General features: G+C 39.1%; 1 protein-coding gene across 10 annotated transcripts in view; it reads left to right on the top strand.

Moving 5' to 3' along the window:
• The window catches only part of syne1b (spectrin repeat containing, nuclear envelope 1b), a 164,356-nt gene that overhangs the window by 1,693 nt on the left and 149,103 nt on the right, over positions 1–13,560 (top strand). For 5 of the 10 annotated variants that reach the window (XM_089120131.1, XM_089120130.1, XM_089120127.1 and 2 more), the window contains exons 1-2: positions 7,796–8,047; positions 13,348–13,409. In XM_089120131.1, coding sequence (XP_088976257.1) covers positions 7,969–8,047; positions 13,348–13,409 — 141 coding nt within the window. In that variant the 5' untranslated portion in view covers positions 7,796–7,968. Of the gene's footprint in view, positions 1–7,794; positions 8,048–13,347; positions 13,410–13,560 lie in introns of those variants that run through there. The other 5 variants (XM_089120135.1, XM_089120134.1, XM_089120129.1 and 2 more) reach the window with 3 other exon arrangements.

Genomic DNA, 13,560 nt, shown 5'->3' with positions numbered 1-13,560 from the left:
CCTTTGAACAGTTTGCAGTTTGCACTGAAACTCTCATTTGGACCTTGAACCGTTTGGTTCCCAATGAAGTCCATTATATGGAGAAAAATCCTGGAATGTTTTCATCAAAAACCTTAATTTCTTTTCAACTGAAGAAAGAAAGACATGGACATCTTGGAGGACATGGGGGGGAGTAAATATCAGCAAAAGTTTTTTTTAAAAGTAAACTACTCCTCATTACAACAATAGTATTGGTTCTGTGAAATGAATCAAAACCAGTGTTACTCACATACAGAGCAGAAACAACTCATCGGCGGCCATTTTGAGGCCTTTCCGCTTAGGTTTCTCCAGCGCTGGGAAGCTTTTCTAATATAATCGCTGGTCCTAAAGCTCTTGCCTGATCATAACCCTTCTTTTTCACTGATATTCCTCTTTTGTAATGCCTCTCAGTCATCTCCCTTTCTACAGTCTTTCTTCAAATCTCCCTCTTGCTCACTCTCTGGTGGACACGCCCCCAATTTCTGATTGGCTACAAGTGTGTTGTGCTGCTCGATCCGATCCACTCTCAACAGCGTTTCACAGAAATCACTTACTGCACCTTTAAGCTTGCATCACTGTTACTTTTGCTTGTAGTTTGAACAAACCCAAGAAAGGTTAAAACACCCACACTAATCTGCTGGATGCCCATGTATTGTTCAGTTTTTTTGTCTAAGAGTTGGACAGGGACTCTAGAGGAGTAGGTGGTGTGTGTGGGAACAGGTAGAACCTGACACCTCTTTGGAAGATGTCCTGTCCTTGGAAGATGGAACAGATCGATATTTGGACTCTCCGGCGTTGTGTGTGCCCCTACTTATTGACTGATGGCCATCACTCAGTCTTGGCAGTGGACTGGGGCAAGTCTATAAAAATGACAAATTAGTTGTACTGTACGTACTTCTGTGCCCATCTACATTTGATGGCAACCCGCTGGTCGAGTACAGACAGACCTTTGAGAGCGTTAATCCCGTGACTAAGTGAAAGCAGATGTTTCGCTGTGGGCTTTCATGCAAGAGTAGCTTATAACGGGATCAGGCTGTACAATTTTCTGCTCAATAATTGATTTAAGAATGATTTTAACTACTTTTATGACAATAAGCAGAGCAGGAGTATATGGAAAGAGCGATAATACAAGCATAAATGTTAAAGGGATAGTTCACTTTGAAATAAATTTTTGGTATGTTTTAGCTTACCTCAATGGCATCCAAGATGTAGGTGTCTTTGTTTCCACAGTAGTATCAATTTTGATATTTGTCTCTCAGTCATATAATTGAAGTCTATGGTCATCACCTCAAAGAGCATGCACAGAGAAGTTCAAATTAAAGGACTCGTAAATGTAAGTACACATTTATGGTGTAAGACATGAAACGAGCGGTTCGTGTGAGAAAACGACCAGTATTTATTAGAGCTAGACCGATATATCGGCAGGCCGATATTATCGGGCGATATTAGGCATTTTCTAAAATATCGGTATCGGCAGTTATAATGGCCGATAAATGAATATTTCAAAAATAAAATAAAAACGGACGAAACACGCTTCAACCATGTCATGAGTGTTGGAGTTGTATAGTTTGTCCACCAGAGGGCGCTCTACACAGTCCCTGTTGGCAACACTTGCGTATAACGCACCACACATCCTACAACTTGCTGATCCAGCCAGAGTCGGGCAGAGAGAACCAGTTATGCATTATATTTTAGTTAAAACTCATAATTAACTACAAATAACTAATGTTAGGGAAATCTGTTAATATTTTGTTGCGCGTTTCTGAAATAAAAAAAATAACAATAATATCGGCCGATATATTGAAATATCGGATTTTAAAACCAACAAATATTTGTATCGGTATCGGCCTTCAAAATCCTTTATCGGTCGGGCTCTAGTATTTATATAGTTTTTACCTCTTGTAACCACAGCCACAAAGCGTCCGCGCCCTCAGATCACTTGTACATGGCGAGGTAAAAACGATATAAATACTGTTCGTTTTCTCACACAAACCGCTCGTTTCGTGTCTTAGGCCATCAATGTGTACTTAAATTTACGAGTCATTAAATCATGTTTAATTGGGACTTCTCTGTGCATGCTCTTTAAGGTGGTGACCATAGACTTCCATTATATGACTGACAGACAAGAACGGTTTGACCTAAAAATATCAAAATTGAAAATACTGCAGAAACAAAGACACCTACATCTTGGATGCCCTTGAGGTAAGCTAAAACATAACAAAAAATAATTTCAAAGTGAACTATCCCTTTAAGTTCTAACTTGTCAGGTTAAAGTTGACATTAAAGTTTTATCTGTTTATTACTATTTGAGGTTTTATTTTCACAGTAGCCTACTCAAAGTCATAATCCTGTTCTGAACAACTCATAAAGTTCATAAAAAACACTCTTCATGAATAGTTAAAGACGCTCAGGGATGAAAGTGTGTGGTGCATGTGCCCTATCAAAGCCTCTAATGCATTTCCAATGTAACCTAGAAGATATTGTGCTGCTTCTTTGTAGTGGATTTATGTTGATTGCTGATCACCATGGCAATGCCCACATGCTTATACACTTCAGGGCGAAACAAGAAGCGTGAATTAAGCTGCAGAGAGGAACTTCTTATTCAAACACTCCAGGAAGGAAGTTGCATATACGCGATAACTGGCACTTCTGTTTTTACCGCCAAAATTTCAAGAGTGACATATGCATTTATGCAGGAAGAATGCAGAAAGTCTGAGTTTAGAATAAATGATGGTCTTTTTTTGTACCCACTCTATCGCATATACAGGTAAACCCACTTTAGCAACACCCTAGCAACCACCTGAAATACCCTAGCAACATGACAATAAATCTTGCACCGACAAACATCATTTACATACATTTTAAAAAGGTACAAAATTATTTATAGTGCATGTTAAGTTTTCGATTTGATGTAGCCTGTACATTTTGTTGGCACACCAGTTGCATTTTTGGCGAATTCAGTTGAATTATGTTCATGCATGCCATTGCCATGTGGTTAAATGTATTTTGCATCAGAGGAGGTGTGTGCTAGTAACCATGGCACATCAACAGAGAATAAGGCGATGTGTGGTTTATGTGACAGAAGGTCTGTGGTTTCTGTTTTCAGAGCAACTTCTTTTGGTTTCCCCCTCAGTGGTGACTGGTGCATGCCTGTTCAGAGTGTGTGGTAAAAGTAAAATGTGCCATCTTCCCTTCATTGGCACGCAGGTTTTATACAGTTGTCATTTCCTTTAGACATGCCAGATGAAGAAGGCTCTTGTTGTTTATCAAGAATGTTGTTGTCTTGATTGAATTGTAAATCTATTGGCGTCGAAACAATGAGAGACGTGGTCACGTGTTTGTGCTCAAATCTGACTCTTATATGATGCTCTCTCTAATTAAAGACATTGCAGTATATATACAGTATATATGCAGTACAGTATATATACAGTATTGTAATATATGTAATGTGGACAGAGAATGTTTTAAAAGGACACTAGAGGGCAGTATTTTGGTGTTCAATATTTTAAATGATTATAAATTCATCCTTATTTTTTGGCCTTACTACATTAAATCAACATTTGCATTTTCCCTTAGAGGTCAGTTGAAACTCTAGCAGTGATGTGAAGAGTGTTAAAGACATTCTCCATTCAGCAGATGACGGCAACATCAGACCTGTTTCCCATGATATCATCTGTCCCCCGAGTTTGTGCTCCACACACTCGTTTCTCTTATTTATGTGTAGACTGAAAGTGACTGTATGTTCATTAATACTATAATTAACTGTAATTATTGATGCTAAGTGCAAGTGATCAACACTAGACAACATTAGAAGATCAATAAATAAATATATCAGAATTGATAATGTGCACACAGCACACTTTTTGAGTATAGTGGGATGATCCAGTTTGTCGTGTTGCAGCTCTAGCTTTGACTGTAAAGCACTAATGAATGATCATCTATTGATTGCTGATGGAGAACTGTGGGGCTTTTGCAAATTGTATTTGCATTCTGCACTAGTATAAATTTGTTCGAGCCTTTTTTAAACTCAATATTGTATCTTGAAAAGCTTTACAATATCTTGAGCTCACATTTCAGGACTGGACAGCTCTATAAAATACATGGATACAGTGTTGGGTGTGATGCATTATTAAGTCATTAATTACTTTAATTGAAAATAAAAACCTCATTGTTCTTGAAAAAGTAAAGCAAGGTTACTTCTGATGTAATTGCATCTGATACTATATAGACTAGAACAATTCTATAATTCTATATATTCAAAACAATAGTGGATTGAAATCTCAAAATTTAAAGGAGTAGTTGTGTCATTCCCCATGTCATCTAAGATGTCCATGTCTTTCTTTCTTCAGTTTTTTGATGAAAACATTCCAGGATTTTTCTCCATATAATGGACTTCAATGGGAACCAAACGGTTCAAGGTCCAAAAGGCAGTTTCAGTGCAAACTGCAAACTGTTCAAAGGGCTTTAAACGATTCCAGACGATGAATAAGGGTCTTATCAAGAGAAACGATCGCTCATTTAATAAATAAATAACAAAGTTTAAGTTTTATAAGCTCAAATGCTCGCCTTGCTCTGTTCTGTGATGCGCGTTCGTGACTCTCCTGTTCGAACTCGTTCATCAAAATGAACGAATCTTTTTCAGAGTCATTTGGTTCATTCAATGAATGAAACGAAAGAATTGACTCGGAAAAAGTTTTGTTTGTTTTGATGAACGAGTGCCCTTTGAACAGTTTGCAGTTTGCACTAAAAGTGTCTTTTGGACCTTGAACCGTTTGGTTCCCATTGAAGTCCATTATATGGAGAAAAGTCCTGGAATGTTTTCATCAAAAACCTTGAATGACATGGACATCTTGGATGACATGGGGGTGAGTAAATTTTCAGCAAAAGGTTTTTAAAATTTGAACTACACCTTTAACATATTATTTATTTGAAAGAATTAAAAGAGCAGTTTCATGACTATCCTTGCATTGTTTTACTGGCCGAGGTTGATATGGGATTTAGAAAGTAAGTAATGCCATACTTACATACTTCAGTAATGCCATAATTAATTACTTTAGAGAGAGCTAATTATAACAGTAATCTATTTACATTGTTGAAGATGTTAAAAATTAACATTTTTAGAATAACTTACCCAACACTATATATATATATATATATATATATATATATATATATGTGTGTGTGTGTGTGTTAGATATAATAAATAAGTTGCCTTTTCTTACCTTATTCTAGTCCGCACACTGCCCCTGTCTTTTTAATCTGTTTTAAAGAACACTGAGCTTTAACTCTATTAACTCATAGAGTTAAATTGTTTGTGACTCATTAAATGAGCATGTGTCTTGTGATAGCACTTTTTTTCACTTTTATCTTCTGTGACTGAAACAGTTTGAGGTACATTCCTCAATCTTTAACACAAAAGGCTTTTTGAGATATAAATACCTGAGATAAAAATACCTGAGCTTTTCTACTGTGAGTGAGCAGAGAATGGATGTTTCCTTTTAAGTGGATTTGCGAAGGAACACTTATATTTAAATGCACTTACATTTCAATGCACCAAGACTTGAGATTGAATTAAGTAATTTAATAAAGGGTGTTTTATTAAACAAGACACAATACAAAGCAATGCTTGCCTGGAAGACTTAACATTGGGGATGTCCATTTAAGGTTATAAGATGGTCTTATAATTGCACAATTAAATATATTTTCAGACACAAATATACAGTATGTTGTCAGGTGGATTGGGTTTGTGTGGCTGATGGTCAGGAATAATAGAGTTACTGCACCTAGCAGGTGGCAGATGCATTTGCTCTGGCTGTGACATAAATGATTCAATACTTTGAGTGCAGTTGGTTCCCAGTTGCCTTATAGCCATTTGCAAATAATGCATGTATTATTTAGTATGATTAAATTCATGCCATAAATGATTTTTGCCATAGACACATACTGTACAGAATCAATAAGACTTAAAGGATTTAAAGGAGTAGTTCACTTTAAAAAAAACTTTTTCTGATAATTTACTCACCCCCATGTCATCGAAAATATCCATTTCATTCTTTCTTCAGTTGAAAAGAAATGAAGGTTTTTGATGAAAACATTCCAGGATTTTTCTCCATATAATGGCCTTAAATGGGAACCAAATGGTTCAAGGTCCAAAAGACAGTTTCAGTGCAAACTGCAAACTTGTTCAAAGGGCTTTAAACGATTTCAGACGATGAATAAGGGTCTTATCTAGTGAAATGATCACTCATTTAATAAATAAATAACAAAATTTAAGTTTTATAAGCACAAATACTTGGCTTGCTCTGTTCTGTGATGCGCGTTTGTGACTCTCCTGTTCGAACTCGTTTATCAAAATGAAAAAATCTTTTTTTCGTGTCATTTGGTTCATTCAACGAACGAAATGAACGAGTTGACTTTGGAAAAGATTGTTTCATTTTGATGAACGAGTTCGAATAGGAGAGTCACAAACACGTATCACATCCAAACCCTAACAGAGCAAGGCGACCATTTGAGCTTAAAAAACTTAAACTTTTTTTTTTAAATAAGAAAAAAGAAAGAAAAATCCTGGAATGTTTTCATCAAAAATCTTAATTTCTTTTCGACTGAAGAAAGAATGACATGGATATCTTGGATGACATGGGGGTGAGGATATTATCAGCAAAAGTTTTTTTAAAAGTGAACTACTCCATGAGTGAAATAGAATATTACATGAGAAAATAGTTATCCATTGGGACTTTTATTTTAAGTTTAATGTTCATCTTATGCTCACCAAAGCTGCATTTATGTGATCAGAAATATTGAAAAATTATGAATATAAGTGTTTTGTATTTTAATTTATTTAAAAATGTAACATTACTATTATATTGTTATTACTCAAGTCTTCAGTGTCACATGATCCTTCACAAATTACTCTGATTTGATATGCTGATTTGATTTCTTTTTATTATACATTTTGAAAATAGTTGTGGTGCTTAATATATTTGCGGAAACCATGATATATATAATTTTTTACAAAAAAAAAACCAATGAGGTGTTCTGGGTGGTTGCCAGGGTGTTGCTAGGTGGTTACTAAATTATTGTCCAAGTCAAAAGAGTCCGCTTTGAGGTCTCTTTATTCCTCCTGTACATGACACGTGATTTGAAGTATAATTTATGTCTGTAGCGCAACTGTTGTAGGATAAATTACTTGCCAAGTGTTAGCAGTTTGTTGAATCACTATTACTAAGCCAAATTAAAAGTACCGTAATAGTTGCGTCATCAAACACTCCAATAATGTTTAATTAATAAATTAAGCACAATTTTGATTTCTCATTTTAAAGTCGCTTTATGTTCTTTGCATCTTACACATGCAAACTCATACACACTCACAGTAATTATGTTATGTACCTAATAAGTCCCAGGTTGTACAGCATTCTGGACTGCATTGAATCTGATTAGTTGTTAAGCCATTCTTGCATTAGGGGTGTCTGCAGTGCTTGTAGTGGAGGCCCCGGTGGAGTTCAAGCTGTGTAGCGCGAGTACTGACCCCCACCCACCCATATAAATCAGGATAACACCAGCTGCCCGGTGACATCACAGCCCCCCGCGTGCTGATTGGAGGATCAGTGCCATAGCCGGTTAGTATGGCTGCAGCTGTGGGATGCTGCTAGAACTAGAACAGACCTGAACGGAGCATCCCCAGCTCCGCTAACAACAGGAAGTCGCCTGGCTCATAAAAACTGCCCCCGATTATCAGCCTATCTACAGCGGAGGAGGAGAGAGAGGGAGACAACAGGAGGAGGGGGAGGTTCCATCCTCCAGCACTCACTCGCACTGTGTTTTCACACGGAAAGCTCCTGCTTCCCGGAGGAAATAAAGGACAGCTGATCTGGTTTTCCTCCCTCAATGACACGCACACAATATCACACATGAAGGAGGACACAAAGAAACGGAGGGAATGCGGGGTGCACAATGGCTCACTTTAAGGACATAGCTGTGAAAAAGACCACGTCTCTGAATCTGGTGACGGGATTCTTTCAGTATCTCCGCGGTAAGTGGGACATCGATGTCTCCTCTCATCTGACTGGATATTTCAGGAGTTTGGGAGCCACTAGCTCAGATTCACATGTAGTCTGTGCTTCACTGAATGTAGGTGAAACAGATGCATGATCCAGATATGCAGTGACACGTCTCTGGGTCATATGGCTCACTAGACATTATTGGGCAGCTGAGGTCTTCCTCGTCTTCCTCCTCGGGAGAGGTAATCGCCGTGTTGGCACGGGTCACGGCTGCACGCGAGTGCTGATGTTAACCTCGTTACAGCTGCGCATGTTGGATTATGATGGCTGTGGCATGCCATGTGTGCTACAGTACATGGATGCTTCTTAAACATGCTCTGTGCATTGCATTAGAACATGCATGCAAACATAGGATGTTGTCTCTTGTGATGATCGTTGGTCCGTCTGAGCCCATCATGCATAAATATGTCTGGTGGGTGTTTGTTGGTGACCTGAATGAGCTTTTCTGTATCTCGAAATGCTCTGCAAGATGTGTTTATTGTGTAAGCAGATGTCACACACTTCCATTACTGCTGTTTTGCGAAATCAAACATCCCTAATGCTATTGCTCATATTTAGGGTTAATGATCTGAGTAGTTGTATATAGTTACAGTATTAAACATTTTCCACCTGGCAGGTGATAAAAAAATAACAGCAACACCTTGAACACTCTATGTACCACTCAGAACATCTTTATACCTGCATAGCAACCTCATAGCAACATCCTTGAAACCACTTGCCTTGGCATTTGGCAACCACCTAAAACATCATAGCAACTGCATAGCAATGCCCTGACAAGCCCCCACAACATCTTTATGGCGGCCTGGGAACCACCAGAACACATTTGCAGTCACTTTGCATCGGACTGGTAACTACAAACTACACAGAGCATCCTAAACAATTGCTTGACAACACCCTGACAACCACTCAGAACATATTTATGGCTGCATAGCAATGGCCTGGCAACCACTCAGAACTCCTTTGCAAATGAATAGCAACACCCTGGCAGCCGCTCAGATCATTATACTGTAGGAACTTCATAGCAATGCCCTGGCAACCATCTAGAACATCCTAGCAACCTCTCAGAACATCTTTTAATGGTGTCGTAGCAATGCCCTGGAAACCACTCAGGACTCCTTTGCAAACTCATAGCAACACCCTAGCAACCGCCCAGATCATCCTACTGAAACAACTTCATAGCAGTGGCCTTGTAACTACACAGAACATCCTAGCAATCACTCATAACTTCTTCATGACTGCATAGAAATTTTATAGCAGCTGCTTAGCAACACCCTGGTAACCACTCAGAACATCTTAACAACTCCTTAAGCCTAGTTCACACTACATGATTTTAAGTCTCATGATTTTTAAGTCAGGGTGTTATCGCGTCCAAATCGCGGGCGATTAGCGGACCGTTAACGCTCGCCAACCTGTTAGTATGAAAGAGCCAACAACGCATCAAAGACAGCTCGCAGACACCTCGCAGACAGGTCACCGAGGTCAGAAAAATATCTAGCATGCTAGATATCCAGAGCTGTCGCGCGACTCAATCTCAGTGATGTCATGAGCTAGAGCCAATCAGAGCAAGGTATGGGTTGAGGTCACCGGGTAAATACGCGAAATGCGCGATTTTCGAACAAACATGTCCAATAGGAGTTTGCAGAAAGATCAGCAACATGTCAAGAAAGCAATGGACTCAAGATTTAGATCAAAATTGAATCGAACTGTGGCAGGAGCATGAATGCCTTTATGATGTTGGACATGAGATGTACCACAACCGCATCCAGAAAGAGAAAAGGTGGGCAGAAATCACAAACGCCCTCAAACAGTGAGCAAAATGTTATTGGAAATGTACATTAAATCTTACTGTAATTCTGTTTGTTGTGATATATTATATTGTGAAGTAAGAGGATATTCAGTTCAAGGATTTAATTGTCATATTTAGTTTGAAACAGAGAATTAAAACAAAAGAATTAGTGGGGGTGCATAACTGAGAATTAATGAATAATGCATTTTCTTTATTAATTCTAGACTTTACTGTTGAGGACATTAAGATCAGGGCCGTATCCCTGCGAACACTTGTAGATGAGATTGAATCGTTGGGTGACAGAGTTGTTGTCAAATCCTGTAGTGCGTCAGCTCCAGTTGCGGATCCATCATGATGTGTCGTTTGGTGTGAACGGCTCAACAACTTGAACACTCCTGATTTCACAGAGAGCAAGTCATGTAGTGTGAACTGCACAGTTCAGCCCGATGTTTTGAAATCATGTAGTGTGAACTAGGCTTTAGCAGTGCCCTGACCACCACTCAGAAATGCCAGGCTGCATAGCAACAGCCTAGGAACCACCAGAACACATTTGCAGTCACTTTGCAATGGACTGGTAACTACAAACAACACCGAGCATCCTAACAATTGCTTGACAACACCCTGACAACCACTCAGAACATCTTTATGGCTGCATAGCAATGGCCTGGAAACCACTCAGAACTCCTTTGCAAATGGATAGCAACACCCTGGCAGCCGCTCAGATCATTATACTGTAGTAACTTCATAGCAATGCCCTGGCAACCACCCAGAACATCCTAGCAACCCCTCAGAACATCTTAATGGTGGAATAGCAATGCCCTGGAAACCACTCAGAACTCCTTTGCAAACTCATAGCAACACCCTAGCAACCGCCCAGATCATCCTACTGAAACAACTTCATAGCAGTGGCCTTGTAACTACACAGAACATCCTAGCAATCACTCATAACTTCTTCATGACTGCATAGAAATTGTATAGCAGCTGCTTAGCAACACCCTGGTAACCACTCAGAACATCTTAACAACTCCTTAGCAGTGCCCTGACCACCACTCAGAAATGCCAGGCTGCATAGCAACAGCCTAGGAACCACCAGAACACATTTGCAGTCACTTTGCAATGGACTGGTAACTACAAACAACACAGAGCATCCTAACAATTGCTTGACAACACCCTGACAACCACTCAGAACATCTTTATGGCTGCATAGCAATGGCCTGGCAACCACTCAGAACTCCTTTGCAAATGGATAGCAACACCCTGGCAGCCGCTCAGATCATTATAGTGTAGTAACTTCATAGCAATGCCCTGGCAACCATCTAGAACATCCTAGCAACCTCTCAGAACATCTTAATGGCGTCGTAGCAATGCCCTGGAAACCACTCAGGACTCCTTTGCAAACTCATAGCAACACCCTGGCAGCCGCTCAGATCATTAGTAACTTCATAGCAATGCCCTGGCAGTGGCAACCACCCAGAACATCTTCATGGCTGCATAGAAGCTTTGTAGCAGATGCTTAGCAACACCCTGGCAACCACCCAGAAAATTTTAACTACTCGATAGCAGTGTCCTGACAGCCACAGTCACTTTACAATACCCTGGTAACCACACAAAACATCCTAACAACAATACCCTGGCAACTGTTCAGAACATCTTTATGGCTGCATAGCAATGGCTTGGCAACAACGCAGAATACCTTTGCAACTACATAGCAAAAAGCTGGCTGCCGCCCAGAACACACTAATAAATTACATAACAACCTGGCAACCACTCAGAACATCCTAGCAACTACATAGTAATGCACTAGCAACCATCCCATAACACCACAGCACTGTGGCGATGACTTATGCACAGGCAAGAGCTATACGCCTTATTCACGGCAGCGCCATCTTTGATTTTTAATGAGAATGAAAGCGAGGCTGTGAGGGATAGACATGCATCTCTTCAATGGGCTGTACTGGTTTTTTTTTTTTTTTTTTTTGTTCTGCTCATGAAACACTGGAAAAATATCTTTCCAAGAAATGTCAGTTGACAAAAAACTCCCGACAATATAAGCTGTTGAAAATTGTAATTAATCTAGGAGCTTTATTCAGCTTTTTACAGCGGATGCCATTGGAAACACGGTAAGTTTATCCCTCACAGCCTCACTTTCATACCTGTCATGGCGCTGCTCTGAATAAGGTCTATTCACATTTTCTTTCGGGAAATGTAAAAATCTAGTTAAACAAAGTCTTCTTAAGAGCTTGAGCTTTTTAAAATATAATTTTTTATTTTGTTAATGTTGAGAATATACTATGGGCCAGATTTACTAATAGCTTTGGCGTAAAAAAAAAATACTCTCAAGATTTACTAAAGACACGCAGTGAAAAGTTAGCGCTGAAAAGGCCTGGACAGGGTTATTTTTTGTGGCTGATCTTATTGCATACGCATTTGTAGGAGTTTCCCTTTCAGACACAAAATTTATGGGAGGAGACGATTTAAATTTATCATGCAAGGTGATTTACTAAGGTCTGCACTAGAGCCCGACCGATAAAGGATTTTGAAGGCCGATACCGATACAAATATTTTTGGATTTTAAAATCCGATATTCTGATATATCGACCGATATTTTATTTATTTATTTATTTTTTTTAAACTGGACATGATAGTCACAAATTTTGTCATGCTTATTTGAGTTAAAAGAACTGATGGGGATGTTCTTTTAATTGTTATTCAAGCGATGCATGTCTCGTGACCAACTCAACGTGTGTTGCCAACAGGAATGGTGTAGAGTGCCCTCTGGTGGACAAACTATAGCTCCAACACTCATGACATGGTTCAAGCGTGTTTCGTCTGTTTTTATTTTATTTTTGAAATATTCATTTATCGGCCATTATAACTGCCGATACCGATAGTTTGGAAAATGCCTAATATCGGCCGATAATACCGGCCTGCCGATATATCGGTCCAGCTCTAGTCTGCACTAGTCTATTTGCTTGTATTTGTGCCGTTATTTAACACCCTAAAAAGCGTGTTTTAAATCAGATGCTAATTTGGTAGATTGCGTTGGTCATTATGGAAATGATCGGTCTGCATCTATGTTCTTTCATTTGTGCATCGTCAGTAGATCACATGCAGAATTATCCCTTCCCATCCCATTGTGCTCTAATGCTAATTTTCCCAGTTTGGTAAATCTGGCCTAGATCTGATGGGAATAATGCCCCATGTTTCTGATATCATGTCAATGTTTTTGTCCATTCCACATGTGGACTCTCTGCTCTCCTGTGCTGGTAAAAATCTCCTTTTTCGCTTTGAATCTGGCCTAATGAAACTGTACAATATTCAATATTGAATATTCTTGAATGCATTTATTTCTCACAAATATAACAAAATAGCCAGATGAGTCATGATGGTTGTGAGGAGAATGAAGAAGACTGGAATCTGTTGTTTGAACGGTTTGAACAGTAAAACTTATCACTTATGTTGTTATTGTGTCTCTCTCTTCTGCAGATGAACAGGAGTCGGTGCAGAAAAGAACTTTTACAAAGTGGATTAATTCACACTTGGCCAAGGTAAGATGTTTTGCAATCTTTTTTAATCTGACCGCCCCAATGTTTTCCTTCTAGTACTATTTACACTGGATTACAATACAACAGTGACTTCGGCACATTAAAAATGCAGTGAGTTTTGTAAAGACTCTGGGGTGGATCTGATCATGGGGAA

Source organism: Pimephales promelas, chromosome 15, assembly GCF_988280905.1.
Source record: "Pimephales promelas chromosome 15, fPimPro1.hap1.1, whole genome shotgun sequence".
Lineage (NCBI taxonomy): Eukaryota > Metazoa > Chordata > Actinopteri > Cypriniformes > Leuciscidae > Pimephales > Pimephales promelas.
The sequence above is the reverse complement of the archived record's forward strand: the minus strand, read 5'-3'. Positions and strand labels throughout refer to the sequence as shown.